We start from the raw sequence: 24208 nt of genomic DNA, 5'->3' as shown, positions 1-24208 counted from the left end.
CACCGGAACCCCGAAATTTAGGAATTTAATGCAACAAAGTCCAGATTGAAGCTGATCTCCTTTATACTCGAAAATGAACTCTTTGCATGTTTTTCTTTCTTTTTTCAGTTTTTAATTCTCCTTCACTTTTTATAAATATTGTACGTGGCGTGCCATCCTAATATATATTTGTCATTTTCAACAGCTTATTTTTCAATGGAAAGAGTTGTTAGTACACAAATCCAAATTAAATCTTGAGAAAATTTCACATATTTTGCATGACTGTATGCGAGTCGCATGAGCTTACACACTTGACGTATTGTAACATCTTGTTTTCAGGGTTACTGCATTAGGGGTCTTCAGCCGGTTCAGAACACTGCTTTTGACATGAAGCAGAAGGCTTGAACATATTACAGCCATTCTGTCATCTTTACAGTGGCTTCCTGTCTCTGTAAGAGCAGATTTTAACATTTGTCATTAACCTATAAAGTTGTTCATGGACTGGCGCCTTCTTATCTGGCCAATTTGGTGAAATCCTACATGCCGGCCCAGGTTTTATTGTGTGTTCCCAGGGGTGAAGAAGTCAGCGGGTCAAAGAGCTTTTTTTTTTTTATCGTGCACCTGTTCTGTGGAACAGTCTCCCTGTGATTGTGAGGCAGTCAGTCTGTGGGCATTTTTAAGTCAAGACTTGAAACAGATTTTTGTTCTCTTATGAATAGCTTTAACTGTTTTATTATTTTACTTGTTTTTTAAATTTGGATTTGAATTTTTTTAATTTACTCATTTTAAATTTTATTTTGAACTGTTCTGTGTGAGGCAACTTTTGTTGTGATTTGACGTGTTATAAGTTAATTAAATGAAGTTATTAAATGAATTACTTGACTCCAGTGCGATGCATTAACTATCTCATGGGGGCTATGGAAACAGGGGGCACACTAGAACCTAATCATTCAGAAAATGTGAGATACTGAGGCTGAATACAGGATTTTGAGCAGTAAGGGCCTGAATTACTCAGATCTCAGATAACGAGTGCTCAATTGCATGGCCAAAATCACCAGTGTAAAATTAAGGAGTCCAATTGAGACTGATGATGGATTTGGAGCAGGCGTGGTTGTCAGAGAGATGGACCATGTCTCACAAACTGTACTATATCAGAGAAGTAAACAGCTATTTTGTGATAGTTTCACAGTAGCTAAGATTCTAAAACCGAAATAACACTGTGATACATCCACACAACCCTGCAAACATGATTTACATAATATGAATTTAGCTGTGAAAGAAAAAGCAAGTGAGGGATGCTGTCAAGCAAGGTACAAGATATATGGGGTCTGTGAGACCATTTTTGCACATAAATGTACTAAATTATTTCAGTTTGTACAACCCTGCAGAAAGGATTTTATATGAATACAAAGCACATCTGTTTCTCTCTCCCTCAATATATGTTTGGTTTAAAGTTACATGTAGTCAGGGTTGGGTAGGATTACTTTGAAATGTAATCCAAAAGTAATCAGATTACAAGTAATCGAAATGTATGTACATACATACATGTAATCCACATGTATTCTTTCAAAGTAATCCTACCCAACCTTGCATGTAGTTTGAAGTGAATTTTGCAATGGTGGGCAATGGTCAGCTAATTAGCTAACAACAAATTAGTGAGCTAAACCCTGCAGAAACTGCATTTTAATGTGTTCGTTTAATTAATTAGTTATGTACATCTTGACAATGCTCAAACCTTTTTGGGAACTTCCATGTTTATGCTTCAGCATATTACAATTTCAGAACTTTATTCTGTTTCTGAATGTTTTAAACACACACACACACACACAGGTCTAGTGGCCACCAAGATCATTGCTGATTGTGAAACAATTATAAAATAAATAAATATAGCAGCAGTGTGCATGCTTATGCAATCTGTTACTGTCACATTATTTTTCTATTATACATATGATGAAAATGACAATCTAAGACACAGTATTCCTGTCACATTTCGTTTCCTCCCTTCAGTAGCAGGAAGCCACAAAAACCAGCTTGACCTATTTTCTTTGTTGCAGAGTGCTCGCCTATGAATTTAACCCTTTTTGACTGCAGCAAATTACCGACAAATGCAGGTTCAAACTATCAGCAGATGGCAGCAAAATCTCAACTTTCAGAGCTACAGCTATTGAGGGAAACTTTAAGAAACAAAACACAATGTTAATTTGACATCTTTATTCCTATCCGGCAATAGACTCCAAACTTTGAAAGACTAAATACATTTTAAATAGTAAAACAATTGTCATTTTCACAAGTTCCTTCCACACCTCCATTCAACAGTTTGTATATAAGAAACAAGTCAAGTCCACCGTATCCTTGTGCAAAACTCAAAACTCCCCACAGTCATTAATAGACTTTGTCATGCTTGCCAGACATTTTTTTTTCTTCTGGACATATATACTTGTGTACTGGCTGAATAACATGACACATTCTAATGCAATGGGAATACAAGGCATAGATTTGTGGAATTCGTTAGTATTTTAATGGAAGTAATGACAGAGAGAACAAGCACATTATTAGGACTGTAATATTATGTTGTGAACTTCAAACCCTTCTACCACAAAGAAACTGTTACAGCGCCAACAGTGGGGCCAAAGGTCAAAATGTGAAAGCCCTGCATTATTTAAATATTGCTAATCTAAAAGACAAGGCTTTTTACTTCTCCTTCTTCTTCTTTTGGAGCCAGTTAACATTTGGAAATCGGACAAAATGAAGCACATTCACAGTTGAAAACCTTCCTCCCCAAGATGAGAAATGAACAGGTAATTCATTAAAAAATATCAACTGCTACCATCCACACATTAACTAGGTTTATAACATTTTGAAGCCATATCGTGAATTAAGGTTTAATCTGTACAAAATCATTTACATCAGAAATAAACATACCGTTTCCCTTGAAAGCACACAACTACTCGCTTAGCTGTCTTTTGTTAATCTCTCTTGTAGCATGCTGCCAAAACTGCCTTTTGTACTTGGAACATAGCCTATAAATTGCCTATAAAGTACAACTGTGTAATCTTGGAGAACAAAACCTTTTCCAGCCATTCCCATCCCAATCTGGAAGTATTTCAGAGTTAGAATGTTCTGTTCTTTTAATTAATATTCACAAGTAGACTATCAGAATTGAGTCTGGGAGCAAATCAAACTCACTTGTATTGGGGTTTTGTACGGTGGCCCACAGAGACCACAACACACACATTAAGATAACATGAACAAATGCAGAAAAGACTAAAAAAAATCCCCCCCAACACACACACACACACACACACACACACACAAAACCCCCCAAACAGTTGCGTCACTTCTGTAACCGGTAGTTTCATCAAAAACATCTTGTGTACACAGAGAACACAAATATTACCTGTAGTGCTTTAGTTTGATATTGTGCCTGCTGCAAATTCACACAACGCACCCAAAAACACAGATGCGTTGCAAAGCTCCACAACACAACACATGTAGTCACAACACAGAGAGGTTTCCACCCAAAGCACTTTAAATGACGCACTACCCAGTGCACCATGGTGCTCTCCTTTTATCTCTCCGTGCTCAGCAGAGCAGAGTAACTTTTATTTGCTTTACTGCCAATGCAAACTAGCAATATTTTCATGTTTTATTAATTTCCAATAAAACACAAAAATAAAAGAAAAGAAGCCAAAAGCACTTGCTTATTGTTGAATTTTGAGATGCAGATTATATTTGCTTCCTCTGTGTTTTTTCAATTTGCAAGACATTATTTGATGTAACTACCCTACTGTGGAATTTGATGCAGGTGTTTATATATATATACACACACACTGGATGCACTGTGTACACCGTGCATCCAGAAAGTATTCACAGCACTGCACTTTTGGGGCACAGTAGCCTTCATCATCTGTAAATAGAAGAAGTTTGGAACCACCAGGACTTTTCTCAGAGCTGGCTGACCTCTAAACTGAGGGATCAGGGGAGAAGGGCCTTAGTCAGGGAGGTGACCAAGGACCTAATGGACACTCTGTCAGAGCTCCAGCAATCCTCTGTGGAAAGAAGATAAGCTTCCAGAAGGTCAACCATCTCTGCAGCAATCCACCAATCAGGCCTGTATGGTAGAGTGGCCAGACAGAAGCCACTCCTTAGTAAAAGGCACATGACAGCCCACCTGGAGTTTGCCAAAAGGCACCTGACGGACTCTCAGACCGCGAGAAAGAAAATTCTCTGGTTTGATGAGACAAAGATTGAACTCTTCGGTGTGAATGCCAGGCATCATGTTTGGATTAAACCAGGCACCATCCCTACAGTGAAGTATGGTGGTGGCAGCATCATGCTGTGGGGATGTTTTTCAGCAGCAGGAACTGGGAGACTAGCAAGGATTGACGGAAAGATGAATGCAGCAATGCAGAGACATCCTGGATGGAAACCTGCTCCAGAGTGCTGTTAACCTCAGACTGGGGCGACGGTTCATCTTTCAGCATGACAAAGCACACAGCCAAGATATCAAAGGAGTGGCTTCAGGACAACTCTGTGAATGTCCTTGAGTGGCCCAGCCACAGCCCAGACCTGAATCCAACTGAACATCTCTGGAGAGATCTGAAAATGTCTGTGCACCGATGCTCCCCATCCAACCTGATGGAGCTTGAGAGGTGCTGCAAAGAGGAATGTGCAAAACTGCCCAAAGATAGATGAACCAAGCTTGTGGCATCATATTCAAGAAGAATTGCTCCCAAAGGTACATCAACAAAGTATTGAGCAAAGGGTGTGAATACTTACGTAAATGTGATTTCTTAGTTTATTTTTAAAACATTTGCAAAAATGTCAAAAATACTTTTATCATATTGTCATTATGGGGTGTTGTGAGTAGAATTTTGGGGGGAAAAATGAACTTACTCTATTCCGGAATAATTCCGAAAAAGTGAAGCACTGTGAACACTTTCCGGATGCACTGTATCAGAGTTTTCTGCCTTTGCAAGTGTTTTTTTTAATATGGAAGTGATGCAGATTCTTGCCCACTAGTTTTGTCTGAAGAATTGTCTCAGACATTGTGTTTAATAGTTTAGTATTCAGATGCAACATGCCATTTGAGATACCACCTTTAAAATAAAAACTGTAGTGTTTTAAGGGACATGTCTTACAAATTCTGTATTGTGCGCTTCTAATCTCAACAAAGTATTCCTTTAGTTCCACACATAAAAAAGCAAAAAGCATCATACAGAACACCTAACATCTCTGCATACATGAGGTACAAACTAGCTAACAGATGCGTAAACACACCAGTCCTTTTTCACTGAGGCAGCAAACAAATGCAGTTCAACTGTGGGGACCGCAAGTACTTGAGATGCAGTCCTACAACTCAGCATCAACCATCTGTTACATATTATAGGTAAACATGTACAGTAAATATGCTTCTGCCAAGATTAGCACCCGACCTGTCGCTGTTCCTTTTAAAAAGCTGAGGTGGCGACGAGATAAAGGAGCAGTTTGAGGATTGTTCGGTGCGTCTGACAGTTTGTACTCTGAGGCAGGAATTGTGTATGTGTTGCACTGCAAAATTAACCGTCATTCTTATTCCTGGTTTCTGCTGCTGTTGTACGAGACCTTCCAGGACTCTTGATTCCTGAGCTTTATCAACAACGAGGAACGATTCTTGCAATAAAAAAAAAATAAAATAAAATTAAAATTACGATTACTCACTGTACACTAAATAAGAGTTCAGACAGCCAACTTGTGTGAATGTTTGAAAAGTACAACTTAGCAAGCAGTTTTAAATGTGGCATCAAAATCTGACTTTGCCACTTGCTACAGCACACATTTTAGCTAGCAACGCGGGAAATCAACATTTGGGAAGAGGGGTGGAGGTGGCTGGGAGGAAACCAAAACATCAGTAAGAGCATTGATGTTGAAGTGTGGGAATTGTTCCAGCAAAGGTACTTTGGTTGAGTATTATGTGGTGATACATGATCATAGTGGTGTGACTCCAGTTGGCTGCCTGAACTCGCTCACAGGCTCGCTCCATTTATACATCACAGATGTTGAAATCAAACAAGAAAAACTGACTGGTATTCATTGAATAATGCACTGTATTTCTGACGTGACCAATGTATAACTGTACAGATGTGTATCAGTCTGATCAGCTCTCCAAATGTCTACGACCTTTTTGAGCATGTGTTGCCTGTTCTTCCTAAACCAAAGTAACACAGCATAATAAGAAGCAATGAGGGGTCATTTATTCTCAGTGTAATTTTGACAGTAAGCAGTCATATCCCACCAGAATCTACTAGCATGACCAATATTTTTTTAATAATAAACCTTAACAAAGAAACAGCTGCAGCTGTCGAGACAGAAAAAATCTGTCCTCAAAGGTATATGTCAGGAAAAACATAGAACCGGGTGCAATCTGGATTAAACACCCTTGCTCATTAATGTGCCCCATGACTTTCAAATTCTCCAAAAACAAACAAAAGCCGGTCTCATATCATAAATAAAATCAGACTTTTACAGAAAGGCTAACGCTTAACCACTCTGCATCTTATGTCAGCTTCCTCCCATTGTATTCGGCTTGACAAGGGGATTGCACGACCATCTGAGACAAACCAAGGCAGGAGAAAAAGGAACGAGGGGTTCCATTAAGGGTGAATCAGTCAGCTGTTCCAGTGGGCAGGCAAAGGGAGTGGAATCAGGCTTTCAAGGTGAGAGGGCTCAATGGCGCCCCCTTTAAGACCAGTGTTGAGACTGAAAACAATAAGTTAGCAGGAACTTGCAAAGCCGACCAGTCAGACCACATCGTTGTTGACAAGAGCGAGTCATGGTGTTGCTCACAGGTCAATGTGGACCAAATATTGGACTGGACCTGTTTCAGCGAGCCACTTCAGTCCAAATCATCTTTTCCATAACAGGTCTGCAGGCTCACTCAGCTCTGGTGGTTTTCTGTGGAGCTTTGCTTCAACTGACCTGGTTTTGCAGAAGTTTATATTCAATCAAATTGAGTCATTTTATCTTTCTAACTTAAGTCCATGCTGCCATGATGTGCTGAAGGTTTTCTCCTCTAGTTGCAGCAGTAAGCTGGGAGGTAAAAAAAAAAAAAAAAAAAAAAAGAATAAGTGGGAGAAAAGGCGTTAGCGTCTGTTTCTGAAAACGACATAGCATTTTGGATACGGTATATTAATGAAACCACTGGAAAAGCATCTCACCTGCATCACGATACCACGCAGCGACAGCTCATACAATCCTGACCACTCTCATCAGGCGGATTCAGCTTCCTCAGCTTATGCTGTCGGATCTCTCGAACCAGCGTGTAGAAGGCGTCTTCTACTCCCTAGAAACACAACAAAAATATATTAGTGCGAGGGAGAAGCAGTTAAAGAAATTCTCATCCCACAATATCAATATGATAGATTATATGGTGTGCACATAGTAACACATCAAGTACTCTATTTTTTTTTCTCTTCTATTTTTCCTCTCTGTGGACAATCTGGTGCTCCGTGGTTTTGCTATGAACATGTTCATGTGCGCAACTTGGAAGTCCCATTCTATTTCTTCTTCTTCTTTTGGCTGCTCATCTTGGGGATTTTCAACAGCGAAAGCTCACAAAAATTCTTTTTGTGGAAGTCCTGTGCAATTTGGCCAATTTGGGTATGGCACTATTTTCATTTCATCATTTATATTGTTATCGTCACCAACAAATGTCTTAAATAAACTTCATATCGCTAATATAAGTCCTGTGTAACAGATGTTAAGTGACAGCAAAACCGTCATTGGTACTTATCACTCATCATCCAACAAAAGTTACCATGACAACCCCGATTACTTTAGTCAAAAAAAAAAAAAAAATCATGATTGTAAAGAAAGTATGAATCCAATCTTCAGTTTTAATGAGACACATTCTGCTGGCTGAAAAGTGGATGTTAGATTCTGTATGTAACTGCATAATATGTGACAGTGAGTCACAGACAGCAGGAGCTGTGCAACAGCTTGTCCTTACGAGGTCTTTCAACAGCTGTAGCTCCACTCGCAAGCCAAGGTAACCTGGCTATGAGTCACTGCCTGTGGCATAATAAAATGTTCCCAGCAACACAAATCACATCATACCTTGGCACTTTGGCTCTTCTTCCTGAGTGTGAAAAGTGCACATGTGAAAGGTATAATTACGTTCTGAGAACATTGCCAGAACTTGTTGAAAACACCTCGCTGCACTGCAGCATGTGCATAGAAGGTGAGTTTGTGTGACGTGGGAAGATCAAAGACAGAAGGGTGTTCCTGTGAGGAAGTGGGTGTGCGCTTCTTTGTCACCACCCACCTGTCGTGTCTTGGCAGACGTCTCGATGTAAGGGATGCCGTAGGAGCGTGCCAGTTCGTGGGCTTGTCTCGTGTCCACCGTGCGTGCGGGCAGGTCACATTTGTTACCCACAAGCACCATGGGAACGTCGTCCGAGTCCTTCACACGTTTGATCTGCTCTCTGAGAGTTTGTGAAACAAAAAAATAAATCATCAGAAAGTCTTCAACTGCTTCTGTTTACCCTGCAGGGTGTCTCTCTAACACGTCCTCGCAGTTCGCCATAACACTTTCATTCTGGTGTGTGGGATCCGCCCTGTTTCGTAAACATCAGCAGCTTCACCACTGGAGAGCCGTCTGCCTGGGGAGCGCTAGGACCCTGAGGAAGCGCCCGGGCTCGCTGCTGCTGTGCTTCACTGCTGAAGGAGGGAAGTGGAGTGGGGGGGTGGGGAGCAACAGGCAAGCAGCAAACAGCATTACCTCATCACTACAGCAGCCAGGGCAAAACGCCAGGAAGCCAGGAAGGACTGACTGAGAGGGTCGGATCAATCCGTCAGCTCAGCCTCATCCACTGGAGCGCAGGACACATCACCTTCAGTCAGCCAGGCCCACCTGCACCCAGCGGTGCTAGCGATGGTCACCAGGACCCCTGCGCTGTAGATTTATCCAGTTTACACCACGTACTCGTCATGTACTGGCAAGGCAGACGTTTCCTGGATAATGGGCCTAATAAAATGGCAGTAAACGCTGACAGCAGATATAACCTAATTAGCGCTGCTCATTCAGAGTACAATCTGAAAATCGGCACCATTTCCATGAAATGGACTTTCTGTTTTAAGGGCCCTGTCCCACTGGGGAGAGGATTAATTGCGCATGAATTGAGTATACAAATTGCGGGCGTTCGTTGTTGTCCGCAACAAAAATGGCCAAAAATGACAAATGTCCCAGTATGAATTACGGATATATTAATAGTATATAGCGAATACATGATGAACAATCATGGTTATATAACACATGTAGTGAGGAAACTGATCCGACACATTGAGATTATCACGGCAGTATTACGGGTGTATTATGAATGCATCGCGCACGTATTGTGCGTGCACGGCATCTGCATTGCGGTCATAAAATAAGTGCACTCGCTCCTTTCGGCATCACTATTCACACCAACAATACAGCCTCTGGAGCATTTGCTGGACTTGGACAAGTTGATCACAGAGTCAATGTTCATTTTGTCATGCAAGGGTTAACTGTTCATGAGTTTGGGGAGCGGGAGGGGGGAATCCACTCGGGGTGTGAGACGGTGTTTTTTTTTTTTTTTTTTTTTTGAGAGTGTCACAGAAAACATACTTCAGCTTGAGTTGTGGCTAAACAGCAACTCTTCCTTTTGTTGGTGTTAAATAAAAGTCCTGGATTGTAGCAGCTACGTCTTTGTGGATTTACACAGCCGGACCGGCACTGACTGGCAGGTATGTCGCTTTCTGCCACATATAGTGGGTTTACGTGACGTGTTTGTTATGCATTCACAGATTGTCCACAAATCAGCTGCAAAGCAGATGTAATAAAAACACTTTATTTGTGGCCAATCTGTATGCAGTCGCTACAACATATTTTAGTTTCTGATGTGGACATGATGGGCACAATATATATCTGTTTTACACACTGTCCCGGTCCGCTGTCAAGCCGCAAATCCCCGTCAGTTGCGGATATCCCCGTCATTTTGCTGACTTCACCAAAAATGGATTATTTTTTAATGTCTGTGCTGCTGCACGGGCAGAAAAGAGAATTATGGGTTTCTGACAAGCTACATGACTCATCGCCAATTCTTAAAAGGGCGTCATCTCTGATGCACCTCAGAAGACCATCAACAACATAACAATGCAGGAATTCAACCTTTACAACAAATGTCATTTCATTCATATTTATGCTAAATATGAATGAATGAAATTGATCAACTAGTTCTTCAGATATCACGCTAACAACAGTGACAATATCTTCAATATGTCACTGGCAAGTTATGATGTACAGTGACTCCGCCACCTGCCACTGTTAAAGAACACAAGTTTTTGAGCCAGAATTATTTTCCTTCTTGCACATCATATGGTGTGAGTTTCACTGAGATCCACCGGCCCGCAGAGCTGCGCTGACAAGACACATTGATAGATGTATTGTGTGACTCCGACAACCCCAATTCCAATGAAGTTGGGACGTTGTGTGAAATGTAAATACAAAAAGAATACAATGATCTGCAAATCCTCTTCAATCTATATTCAATTGAATACACCACAAACACAAGATATTTAATGTTCAAACTGATAAACTTTATTGTTTTTGTGCAAATACAGTGAGGAAAATAAGTATTTGAACACCCTACGATTTTGCAAGTTCTCACACTTAGAAATCATGGAGGGGTCTGAAATTTTCATCTTAGGTGCATGTCCACTGTGAGAGACATAATCTAAAAAAAAATCTGGAAATCACAATGTATGATTTTTTTAAGAATTTATTTGTATGTTACTGCTGCAAATAAGTATTTGAACACCTACCAACCAGCAAGAATTCTGGCTCACACAGACCTGTTAATTTTTCTTTAAGAAGCCCTCTTATTCTGCACTCTTTACCTGTATTAACTGCACCTGTTTGAACTTGTAACCTGTATAAAAGACACCTGTTCACACACTCAATCAATCACACTCCAACCTGTCCACCATAGCCAAGACCAAAGAGCTGTCTAAGGACACCAGGGACAAAACTGCAGACCTGCACAAGGCTGGGATGGACAACAGGACAACAGGCAAGCAGCTTGGTAGAAGACAAAAACTGTTATGATTATTTATTAGAAAGTGGAAGAAACACAAGATGACTGTCAACCTCCCTCGGTCTGGGATTCCATGCAAGATCTCACTTTGTGGGGTAAGGATGATTCTGAGAAAGCTCAGAACTACATAGGAGAACCTGGTCAATGACCTGAAAAGAGCTGGGACCACAGTCACAACGACTACATTAGTAAGACATGATGCTGTCATGGTTTAAAATCCTGCAGGGCAGCAGGTCCCCCTGCTCAAGCCAGCACATGTCCAGGCCCATTTGAAGTTCACCAGAGACCATCTGGATGATCCAGAGGAGGCATGGGAGAAGGTCATGTGGTCAGATGAGACCAGAATACAGCTTTTTGGAATCAACTCCACTTACCATGTTTAGAGGATGAGAACAACCCCAAGAAACCATCCCAACTGTGAAGCATGGGGGTGGAAACATCATACTCTGGGGGTGCTCTTCTGCAAAGTGGACAGGACAACTGCACCGTATTAAAGGGAGGATGGATGGGGTCATGTATTGTGAGATTTTGGCAAACAACCTCCTTCCCTCAGTAAGAGCATTGAAGATGGGTCATGGTTGGGTCTTCCAGCATGACAATGACCCCAAACACACAGCCAGGGCAACTAAGGAAGGGCTCCGTAAGAAGCATTTTAAGGTCCTGGAGTGGCCTGGCCAGTCTCCAGACCTGAACTCAATCAAAAATCTTTGGAGGGAGCTGAAACTCCAAACCTGAAATATCTAGAGAAGATCTGTATGGAGGAGTGGACCAAAATCCCTGCTGCAGTGTGTGCAAACCTGGTGAAAAACTACAGGAAATGTTTGACCTCTGTAATTGCAAACAAAGGCTACTGTACCAAATATTAACATTGATTTTTACAGGTGCTACAAATACTTATTTGCAGCAGTAACATACAAATAAATTATTAAAAAAATCATACATTGTGATTTCCGGATTTTTTTTTTTTTTTAGATTATGTCTCTCACAGTGGACATGCACCTAAGATGAAAATTTCAGACCCCTTCATGATTTCTAAGTGGGAGAACTTGCAAAATCACAGGGTGTTCAAATACTTATTTTCCTCACTGTTCCTCACTGTCACTTTTTGTGCAAATATCTGCTCATTTTGAAATGGATGCCTGCAACACATTTCAAAAAAGTTGGGATAGGGGCAACAAAAGACTGGGAAGGTTGATGAATGCTAAAAGAACACCTGTTTGGAACATTCCACAGGTGAACAGGTTAATTGGAAACAGGTGAGCGTCATGGTTGGGTATAAAAGGAGCATCCCCAAAAGGCTCAGACGTTCACAAGCAGAGATGGGGTGAGGATCACTACTTTGTGAACAACTGCATGAAAAAATAGTCCAACAGTTTAAGAACAATGTTTCTCCACGTTCAATTGCAAGGAATGTAGGGATTCCATCATCTACAGTCCCTAATATAATCAGAAGATTCAGAGAATCTGGAGAACTTTCTACACGTAAGCGGCAAGGCCGAAAACCAACATTAAATGCCCATGACCTTTGATCCCTCAGGTGGCACTGCATTAAAAACCGACATCATTATGTAAAGGATCTTACCGCATGGGCTCAGGAACACTTCAGAAAACCATTGTCAGTTAACACAGTTCCTCGCTACATCTACAAGTGGAAGTTAAAATTCTACCATGAATGCAAAGCGAAAGCCATACATCAACAACATCCAGAAACGTCACGCCTTCTCTGGGCCCAAGCTCATTTGAAATGGACAGATGCAAAGTGGAAAAGTGTGCTGTGGTCTGATGAGTCCACATTTCAAATTGTTTTTGGAAATAATGGACGTCGTATCCTCTGGACAAAACAGGAAAAAGTCCATCCAGATTGTTACTAGCGCATAGTTCAAAAGCCAGCATCTGTGGCCCATGGCATGGGCAACTTACACATCTGTGATGGTATGGGGGTGTGTTAGTGCCCATGGCATGGGCAACTTACACATCTGTGATGGCACCATCAATCATGAAAGGTACATCCAGGTTTTGCAGCAACACATGCTGTCATCCAAGCAATGTCTTTTTCAGGGACGTCCCTGCTTATTTCAGGAAGACAATGCCAAGCCACATTCTGCACGTGTTACAACAGCGTGGCTTCGTAGTAAAAGAGTGCGGGTACTAGACTGGCCTGCCTGCAGTCCAGACCTGTCACCCATTGAAAATGTGTGGTGCATTATGAAGCGCAAAATACAACAATGGAAACCCCGGACTGTTGAAAAACTGAAGTCATACATCAAGCAAGAATGGGAAAGAATTCCACCTACAAAGCTTCAACAATTAGTGTCCTCAGTTCCCAAATGCTTATTGAGTGTTATCAGAAGGAAAGGTGATGTAACACAGTGGTAAACATACCACTGTCCCAGCTTTTTTGAAACATGTTGCAGGCATCCATTTCAAAATGAGCAAATATTTGCACAAAAACAATAAAGTCTATCAGTCTGAACATTAAATATCTTGTCTTTATGGTGTATTCAATTGAATATAGGTTGAAGAGGATTTGCAAATCATTGTATTCTGTTTTTATTTACATTTTACAGAATGTCCCAACTTCACTGGAATTGGGGTTGTATATGCAGCCTTCCCAAACCTTTGTTTGAGGGGGTACAACTGAAGCAGCCTACCAATTATTCTAGCAACTAGCCTAATGGAATGTTAAGAAATGCTGACTTCAAAGTGACAAATGCATTAAAATCAAAACCCTCTAAAACCGAGAAGAGGTTGAAAAGTCATTGCAGTTTCTTACATGTGGCATGCCAAGAGTTGCACAAGGGTGTCCAACATGATGAGCAAGGAAAAAGACAAAGTTTTGATGCCTTCATTTCACTCTCCTTCCGTGTCTTTGGGAGTCTGACCTCCCCCAGCTCCTTCAATTGAGTGAGGATCCATTTCATTGGCAATGGGCTGTAGTCCTACAGCTGGAGGCTAAGCTTTCTTTAGCCCTGCTAAACACTACAGCATGACATCACCCATCTACTGCAGAGAGCTAGCGTGCGCGCACCGCACGCACGCACACACACACACACACACACACACACACACACACACACACACACACACACACACACACACACACACACACACACACACACACACACACACGGCCGTGGTGGGAGTTCCTGCAGTACACATGGCAAGTATTGACAGCAATAATTTCCTATATGTACTCCACCTCTCAGTGAACTGGACAGCAAATACACACATGTACATGCACATACACACAAACTCTGCAGATCGCTTCCTGCTCAACATCAATGTCATCACATGCGATGCATCTGCTCTTTGTCTCTCCCTCACGTACCTGTACTGGTGGATGTCCTCGAAAGACTTGGTGTTATTGATAGCAAAGACACAGAGGAATCCCTCCCCTGTCCTCATGTACTGGTCCCTCATGGCGCTGTACTCCTCCTGACCTGCAGTGTCAAGGATGTCCAGGAGGCAGGTCTCCCCATCAATCACCACCTGTTTCCTGTACGAGTCCTGCAGAAATATAAGAGATGTGACAAACACATCAGATGAGTAAGTGTGAATGAGTGAGTGATGGGGTGATGAAGTGTAACCCCCGGTAACCAGACGGTCCATCACTGGAAGTGTAAAACAGATCCAAATTGATGACACAGACAGATGTTGGGTCAGAGGGGAGTTGGTGGTCAGCCTTCCAGCACACAGCCGCAAAAACATGGAGTGGTGTCCTTTTGTTTGTTAGCGCAGAGGGGCCAGGAATGTAAATACACAAAAAAGACATTGTCTGGACAGAAACAGGCGTGGTGAGAAAGAGAGAGATGAGACGGGGGGGGTTGAAAATGACATTCTCTGGTTTCTCTCTCCACTTTGCAGTGACTTTGTGACTTGTTTTCATGAAGACAAGAGGAATTACAAAGACACGCAGAGTAAATATTTCTTCTTAAAACACAGTTTGGAAGTCTGTTTGTTTAGAGAGCAGACAGAAAGAACATTTAATTAAATTAGCTCAAGTTGAGATTGAGCCGTCTGCAAATGATGCAGACAATTTTGTTGAGTAGTAACTCTGTAACAAGCCTGTTTGATAGTTTAGACAAATTGCAGCTTCCCATAAGGCCCTGTGTCCATACAGCATTATTTTTCTGGTGGAAAAGCCCCAAGTGAGTGCCCAAAAACGTACTCACCCAGTGCAAAAAACCAAATGTCTGTCCAATCTGCTTACGGATGAGGCTTTTTTTGTTGTTGTTTCTGTAGTGATAGATTTTGACTGGCAAATCAGCAATAATAATCCTCTCCTCTCGTTTGCCCGAACAGATGCTGAACTGATGTAACGGTGCCTTTCTGAAAACTTGACAACTTTTCAATTTAAAAGCTCTCTGAGTGGGTGCACAAAATAAGCGGTCCGCTCAGAAAAAAAGTGCTGGGTTTGCTGTTTTTTTTTTTTTTCTTTTTTCTAGACTGGTCTTCTTTTTTGCCACTGCATGTGTGCCATTCCCTTTTAGAACAACTGAATAAAAAAGGCGCTAATGCCCAGAAAACAATGCTATATGGGCATGGGGCATAATGTGGACAAGATTTCAACATCAGTGTTTTTTTTTTTTTAATGGAATAAGCAATATTAAGTACAATTAGGGGTGTGCATCTCTCCTTTATAAAATGATCTCCAATACATATCTCAATAAATGCACTATGACACAATTCAGGGACAGTGTTTATTACAGAATGATTCAGTGTAATATGATACAATTCATTGTTTTATGTCAACATTAATATTTTACGATAAATCAGAATAAGCCAAAGCCGCATTGCTTACTTTCAAAGTCATATTTAATGAAGAACCAGGTTCTGTCTTCAGGTTTTTACTACTGTGCTGAAGCTTGTTGGTGCTGCCTCTGCTAGCCTTTTGTTCACCACTGGGGGCAGCAACACAGACAGTAGTAGAAAGCACAGCATAGAATAAGCCCAGAAGCAGAACCTAGCATTGTATAAATAGCAAAGTGCAACTTTCCCCTTCTGAACTGGTGTGACAGTATTAAACAAGAATCATCAGGAGTTGACATATCCACCCGGTCTCCACTAATCATTAATACAACATGTCGGGGGATCACCCTAGTACACCCTTATGCTAAATATGAATGAACTTGTTAAGTGGTTCTTGAGATATCACGCTAACAAGGGTAACAATGAAAATCTCTCACTGTGACTGTGAAACTGACTCCAAGGTCACCGTAACTGACTAGTGCCGGAGGACCAACCTAATACACCCTCATGCTAAATATGGACTGGTCAACTGGTTCTTGAGATATTACGCTAATCAGCGAAAGCGGATGGATGGGGGATAGAAATTTTGAATGTAAAGTTCAAGCATTTATCCATTAATTCACCTACTACTAATGGACATATTGATTTCATTATTACTTTGTAAAATTAACATTACTGTGACCAGTCTTGTGAGAGCCTCACGCCAACCTTTAAACGTTTATGACAGTTTGAAGATGCAGAAGTGGTGTCGTGGAGACTCTGGACAGAGTTCTTTATCACCAGACGAGAGTCTAAGTGTTTTAGCTGTGCTCAATTGTTCAGAAAAAAGTCCCAAATCAACAGTTCTTTATTTGTCAGCCAAGGAAGCACTTTCACAGTCATCAAGAACACCAGAAAAGCTTTGATTTCACAAAGGTTTGCCCTCAACATATATACTGTGAAGAAGGCAATTACTTCACCCCAAAAGGGTGGTCTTTTCTAAATATAGATAAATAAATATATTAAAACAACATCTGTGGATGATATTATTTTTTGGAAAGTCCCCAGGTTTTGTGAGTTCAACTCTGGGTCATGGAAATTCACCATTCGGGGCCTGCACCTGCAGCTCTAATTTTTTTTTCCCCACTGTGGTCTTATGTTGTCCACCAATAGGTCTGGTCTAATTCAATTTTCCTTTTTTAAAAATAAGTTCTTTACTTAAATTTTTACCTTTAATTTCAAATTCTGTCTTATGATATATTAAAAAAACAGTGTATGTCTTTCACACAACATACAGTATGTTTTTGCATATAGTGCAATACAACATCAATTTTTTCTAAAGGCTATTACCTAGTCTGTGCAAAAATAGTATACACTTATCATTCTAAACATATGTTAAAGGAAAAGAAAACCCACTGATAATTTAGATTATGATATTGAGAGCCCATATGAAAAGCTGTAGGCATGTGTGATCATTTATGTTAAAGTTAAGAGCGTTTATGTATGGCTGGTCTAAAGCCACCAGCAGGCAGCCATGCCGGCTGCTATAACAGCGATATGTGCCGCCACAGAGGCACAGAGGTTCACAACTTGGCCAGTGTCGCCCTTCAGTATAGAAGGGGCAAAGCACGTAAGCAGCAATCAACATCCCGGATCCCGAACCAACATCGGGTTCTGATACCGACGTAGTTCGCAGATTGGAATTTCCCAATCCAACCTGCGAGATTTTTCAATACTGGAGAGAAACCATGTCTGTGAAACCTCTGTTGTGCTCTCTGCTGTTTACTGCTGAATGGGAGGAGGGGGAGTGGGAAGTTTCTGTGCTGAAGATGAGCTGTTTCTTCCATGCACCGCACCAGAGACAAGTTTTAATCCACTGGTAAAGGCAAATTTCCGTACGGCTCTCGGGTTCAAATGGTCTGTGCCACAGAGTATGGATTTTCCAAAAAATAAACCAAATTGTTAATGAAAATCAGCCGCTTCAACGTCCCGAGGCTGTGAAGCTGCAGCTCAGGGCGCAGCTGAAGAGGAGAGCCAAACAGAGATTCACTTTCTCTCCGCTGAAAACCACCAAAATCCTTCAATGTTTATCCAGTTACTCCCGTGAGTGCCAATGATGATACATTTAGACACTGAATTTATTTTACAGTTGAAACGCTTTGTGTTTGCTCAGGAAACAGTGAGCGAGGGAGAGACATCAAGAGCGAGGGAGAGAGAGAGAGGGAGAGACAGAGAGAGCGATAGAGGTCAGAGAGAGAGCGAGGGAGAGAGAAAGAGAGAGAGAGGACTTTTACATCAGCGCGTGTTCGCCATCTGTAGTTTTCTGTGCCCATTATACGTCGCAGCAGTGCCGCAAGCGATCCTGGGTTGTTTTTCTGATTGGTTAAAATTGTGTCAATTGTGGCATTTATGAAATCGTCAAATTCTGCTTAAATGCTGACTTTCGGAGGCAGATATTTCAATTGTAAGAATATTATTATAGAATATTAGAATAATATTAATAAAATAATATTGTTTGTTGTAATCTTATTTTCATTCATACACATCAATCGTTTATAGCACACCCTATCTTCCCAGCAGTATTTTATCAGTGGGTTTTCTTTTCCTTTAAATGTTGTCAGCAATACATCATTTCACACAACGTAATCATCTTGTGGCATTTGCATATCATCATAATATGTTTGTCTTTAGCACAATGCTTGACTTTAGTAAAAAAACATTACACCACAGTAGCAGCATCATACTTTAGCTCAATCGATTTATAACATTAAAGTGGAGCGATCAACTGATTCATGGTGCATGTAGCTTGATTCAGGAGCTCATGTGCCAGTGTAGTCACATCTGTTATTTTAAAATTGATGATTTATGATTTTTATGAATTAATTGATAACACCCCAAACTATTTTGCAAACCATTCTGCAAAAGCAGTCTCTGCTTCCATCATGTAGGTATAGTAACTGTAATATACACAGAGCAGCATGCGTAACCCAACCCTAAAATCCAGATCTTTTATTAGAATGTGCAGAAGGCAGCCGAACCTCTATGGTGGGGTCGTATTCATCCACAAAGTGGTTCTGGATGAGCTGGATGGTTAGCGCGCTCTTGCCCACACCTCCAGCACCGACCACCACCAGCTTATACTCCGTCATCTTTCCAGCCACTGCTCAGTAAACACGCTGATGCTGGGAAGGAAAAAAGAAAAGGGAGGAGAAGAGTGCAGGTTAAAACAGCATAAAACAAAGAGGAGTTATTAGATATGACACAACAGCTGACAAGGGCTCAGCTATACAAAGACACGTAGTGTGTGTGTGTGTGTGGTTATGGCTGAAGTTGAGACTCACAGTGGAAAACTAAGAATTCTACTGAAGGTACTTTGTGTTCCTGTCCTCTGCTGTTCGGTGTGAGCAGTGTGTGAGAGAGGAGGGGGAGGGCCATGCATGACACCAGCACGCTGCTCCTCATCACTCTGCACATTACTGATGCACTTACAACAGAGAGCACGGATTCAAAGACAGAATGTGAGAGGCTGGGGGAAGGGGGGAGGAGGGGGGTGCCCCCACCTCCATTAAAAACAGAAATTCCAACCCCAAAAACCAACAACGTAATTTTAAGCAAAAACGGTAAATCTCTTGGGATTTGCACCACTCTTCCACAATGAGCCGGCCTGCTGCTGTGATCCGTTTCTTTGCATCAAATCATCCACAGGAATCGATCCAGAACGACACCATCGGGCCTAAAAGAGGAGATTTATAACTGCAGGTGTGCCTCTGGTTGGCCCCCTGTGGGCTCAGTGAACACACTTCACAGATCGACTCAATAAAACGTGGCTGGCTATCACCGTAAATCAAAGCGTCTTATGAAAGAAACATGTTGGGCCTCAAAAGAAACGAGCAGTGACGTCTGTTCTCTGCAGCATTACACAGCAAATGCAAAGTCGACAGTAAGACAAAACCTGGCACCTCGTGGGCATCTGAAAACACGATTGGGAAAGTTTAACACTGCTATAATATTTAGTGCTAAAACTAACCAACGAGGCATTGAATGGTAAAAATCAAAGTGTCTAAAAACGGCCACGCTCCCAGTGAATACCTACTGTCATACAAGAAGGTTTGAAATTCACAGTGCGAGGGTTTAAAGATTCCATTTCTAAAACAGAACATGTGGCAGGTAGTTTTACAATAAATGTACAATAGATTTTATTTATTTGTACCTCAGGTGTGTGACAAATTAACACCACTAAATGCAGGAACATTAACAGTAACAATGCTGTACTGAGACAACAAAAAGACATCGGCAGATTTTACTAATTTATACTCAGCCTTCTTGCAGATCTGATCCAAAATTAGTAAACTTACACAAAAGTATCAACACATCAAAGTAGGATGATCAACATCAGCAATTCTTGCAAGAAACAAATTTAAGTTCCATGGGATGCAAAGACAAATGCAATAAAAATATTTTTTTGCCAATAAAGAAGTACTGAAATGGCCGATTATCAATTAAATTATCAACTGAAAACAACAAAATGTTGGTTTATCAAGTAAAAACAGCAAATATTTACCATCTCAGACTTGCTGTTTGATCAAATACAACCCCTGGCAAAAATTATGGAATCACCGGCCTCGGAGGATGTTCATTCAAGTTGTTTAATTTTGTAGAAAAAAAGCAGATCACAGACATGACACAAAACTAAAGTCATTTCAAATGGCAACTTTCTGGCTTTAAGAAACACTATAAGAAATCAGGAAAAAAAAATTGTGGCAGTCAGTAACGGTTACTTTTTTAGACCAAGCAGAGGGGAAAAATTATGGAATCATGAAAAACAAAAGAACGCTCCAACACATAACTAGTATTTTGTTGCACCACCTCTGGCTTTTATAACAGCTTGCAGTCTCTGAGGCATGGACTTAATGAGTGACAAACAGTACTCTTCATCAATCTGGCTCCAACTTTCTCTGATTGCTGTTGCCAGATCAGCTTTGCAGGTTGGAGTCTTGTCATGGACCATTTTCTTCAACTTCCACCAAAGATTTTCAATTGGATTAAGATCCGGACTATTTGCAGGCCATGACACTGACTCTATGTGTCTTTATGCAAGGAATGTTTTCAGTTTTTGCTCTATGGCAAGACGCATTATCATCTTGAAAAATGATTTCACCATCCCCAAACATCCTTTCAATTGATGGGATAAGAAAAGTGTCCAAAATATCAATGTAAACTTGTGCATTTATTGATGATGGAATGACAGCCATCTCCCCAGTGCCTTTACCTGACATGCAGCCCCATATCATCAATGACTGTGGAAATTTACATGTTCTCTTCAGGCAGTCATCTTTATAAATCTCATTGGAACGGCACCAAACAAAAGTTCCAGCATCATCACCTTGCCCAATGCAGATTCAAGATTCATCACTGAATATGACTTTCATCCAGTCATCCACAGTCCACGATTGCTTTTCCTTAGCCCATTGTAACCTTGTTTTTTTCTGTTTAGGTGTTAATGATGGCTTTCGCTTAGCTTTTCTGTATGTAAATCCCATTTCCTTTAGGCGGTTTTTTACAGTTCAGTCACAGACGTTGACTCCAGTTTCCTCCCATTCGTTCCTCATTTGTTTTGTTGTGCATTTTCGATTTTTGAGACATATTGCTTTAAGTTTTCTGTCTTGACGCTTTGATGCCTTCCTTGGTCTACCAGTATGTTTGCCTTTAACAACCTTCCCATGTTGTTTGTATTTGGTCCAGAGTTTAGACACAGCTGACTGTGAACAACCAACATCTTTTGCAACATTGCGTGATGATTTACCCTCTTTTAAGAGTTTGATAATCCTCTCCTTTGTTTCAATTGACATCGCTTGTGTTGGAGCCATGATTCATGTCAGTCCACTTGGTGCAACAGCTCTCCAAGGTGTGATCACTCCTTTTTAGATGCAGACTAACGAGCAGATCTGATTTGATGCAGGTGTTAGTTTTGGGGATGAAAATTTACAGGGTGACTACATAATTTATTCCTCAGAATTGAGTGAGTCCATATTTTTTCCCTCTGCTTGGTCTAAAAAAGTAACCGTTACTGACTGCCACAATTATTTTTCCTGATTTCTTATAGTGTTTCTTAAAGCCAGAAAGTTGCCAATTGAAATTACTTTAGTTTTGTGTTATGTCTGTGATCTGCTTTTTTTCTACAAAATTAAACAACTGAGTGAATATCCTCCGAGGCCGGTGATTCCATAATTATTGCCAGGGGTTGTATATGGATACTGTAGTTGTTTTAAAAATTCACAATAAATTTTTATATCTGTGAAGTTTAAAAATGTATATTTATATTAAAATTTCAAAATTTATCCCCTTTAAAATGACACCAAAAACAATCTTTTACTACTTTACATAAATTCAACTAAACTATCCAAGCCAAAGCAACACAACTGGACCATCACCACCACAGCCAGCCCACCCAAACAGTTATAATTCTAATAAAGAGTTGTAGGCTAAGTAGATGTTTCTGGTTTTGCCGTCATCTCCAAATGTGCTGTTTCAGTGACAATGTTGACTAATGTGCTCCTTAAATGCGGCACATTTTGAGAAAATCTTATGCTGATGGCACCATCACAGTATTAACGAGAGTCACATGGAACAAAACATACATCTAAACTAGAGCACCGCGTTCACAGAGCGCAAACCTCCACCAACACTAGTTTCCAATTCCACAAATTTTTACCTTGGTCCTGTTAGAAGTGGCCTTTCATAAGCTAAATTAGATGACATCAAATGTCAGGAGTATGTATTTAGTTCATGCACTTGAATCAAAGTTTTTTGTGGTGTTGTCATTTTCCCCCCAAACATTTTCAGTTTCTGAATTCTTTTTCAGTTAATTTTCACAGAATATTGGTTATCTCTGCTATGCACAATTTGTCATTGCTTTTTGGCAGTGGAACCTCCATCCAATTTTGGTGGTGTAGATAAATCCATAACAGACAAATGAGAGTGACTGAGGCAAAGTGCAAAATGTACACCAAATGGGCTTTTCAATATTAAATTCAAATGTCCACAAAATCCACAATCCAAGTCAGATCCAGATCAAAATTTGTCAGACGATAGTGAGTGCCAGTCTGCACCTCACTTTCAAATATCAGAGTGATTGGTGCATGTTTGATGAAGATAAAATGTAAAATATACATTAAATGGGGTGTTCGATGTTAAATTTAAATGCCCACAAAATCTGTAATCTGGCTCAAACTTTGTCAGTCTATATGGGATACAATCCTATATAACACTCTCAAATATGAAAGAAATTTGATCATTTTTGACAGAGATGAATTTTTTAAAATCGGTTCAGTATAAAAGGATAGGGATTTTCCAGTGTTCCAAGATTTTTCCTGACTTTGACCTTTGACCCATGACCTTGAAAACTGAATCAGTTCTTGCCTATCACGATATGAATCCATAACGATATATGAAAAATTGTGGGTTACAGACTATTTACAGACAAACAAACAAACAGGTGAAAACATTACCTCCTGTCAACTTTGTTGGTGGAGGTAATAAAAAGCGAAAGCTGTTTGAAGTCTAACAGCAACCTCAGAAGTCAGACTGCAACTAAACATTAGTGTCAGCATCATGTTATATGTCAAAAAAAAAATTTCTTCATTTTTCAAGTAACATGTAGCCTATGAGATATAAGAAAACAGAAAAAGTATCAGTTAATGAGCCAAAAGTAATGCTAATTCAATCAATCAATCAATCAATTTTTTTATATAGCGCCAAATCACAACAAACAGTTGCCCCAAGGCGCTTTATATTGTAAGGCAAGGCCATACAATAATTATGTAAAACCCCAACGGTCAAAACGACCCCCTGTGAGCAAGCACTTGGCTACAGTGGGAAGGAAAAACTCCCTTTTAACAGGAAGAAACCTCCAGCAGAACCAGGCTCAGGGAGGGGCAGTCTTCTGCTGGGACTGGTTGGGGCTGAGGGAGAGAACCAGGAAAAAGACATGCTGTGGAGGGGAGCAGAGATCGATCACTAATGATTAAATGCAGAGTGGTGCATACAGAGCAAAAAGAGAAAGAAACAGTGCATAATGGGAACCCCCCAGCAGTCTACGTCTATAGCAGCATAACTAAGGGATGGTTCAGGGTCACCTGATCCAGCCCTAACTATAAGCTTTAGCAAAAAGGAAAGTTTTAAGCCTAATCCTAAAAGCAGAGAGGGTGTCCGTCTCCCTGATCCGAATCGGGAGCTGGTTCCACAGGAGAGGAGCCTGAAAGCTGAAGGCTCTGCCTCCCATTCTACTCTTACAAACCCTAGGAACTACAAGTAAGCCTGCAGTCTGAGAGCGAAGCGCTCTATTGGGGTGATATGGTACTACGAGGTCCCTAAGATAAGATGGGACCTGATTATTCAAAACCTTA

The 24208-nt window shown here is 40.8% G+C and overlaps 1 protein-coding gene and 1 long non-coding RNA gene across 4 annotated transcripts in view; both read right to left on the bottom strand.

Annotated features, from left to right (window-relative positions):
• Positions 1 to 5301: 5301 nt before the first annotated feature.
• hrasa (HRas proto-oncogene, GTPase a) overlaps positions 5302 to 24208 on the bottom strand; it is a 54239-nt gene continuing 35332 nt past the window's right edge. For 2 of the 3 annotated variants that reach the window (XM_034176863.1, XM_034176861.1), the window contains exons 2-6: positions 18842 to 18985; positions 14404 to 14582; positions 8282 to 8441; positions 7176 to 7300; positions 5302 to 7047 (exon numbers count right to left, since the gene is read on the bottom strand). In XM_034176863.1, the coding sequence (XP_034032754.1) occupies positions 7181 to 7300; positions 8282 to 8441; positions 14404 to 14582; positions 18842 to 18952 (570 nt within the window). In that variant the 5' untranslated portion in view covers positions 18953 to 18985 and the 3' untranslated portion in view covers positions 5302 to 7047; positions 7176 to 7180. Of the gene's footprint in view, positions 7048 to 7175; positions 7301 to 8281; positions 8442 to 14403; positions 14583 to 18841; positions 19101 to 24208 lie in introns of those variants that run through there. The other variant, XM_034176862.1, reaches the window with a different exon arrangement.
• LOC117516010 lies at positions 8511 to 9171 on the bottom strand. The gene is made up of 2 exons (XR_004562280.1): positions 8850 to 9171; positions 8511 to 8814 (listed from the first exon to the last, which is right to left on the bottom strand). It is a non-coding gene; the product is annotated as an uncharacterized LOC117516010 (long non-coding RNA).

This window comes from Thalassophryne amazonica, chromosome 8 (genome assembly GCF_902500255.1).
Source record: "Thalassophryne amazonica chromosome 8, fThaAma1.1, whole genome shotgun sequence".
Lineage (NCBI taxonomy): Eukaryota > Metazoa > Chordata > Actinopteri > Batrachoidiformes > Batrachoididae > Thalassophryne > Thalassophryne amazonica.
This window is presented reverse-complemented; position numbering and strand designations above follow the sequence as displayed.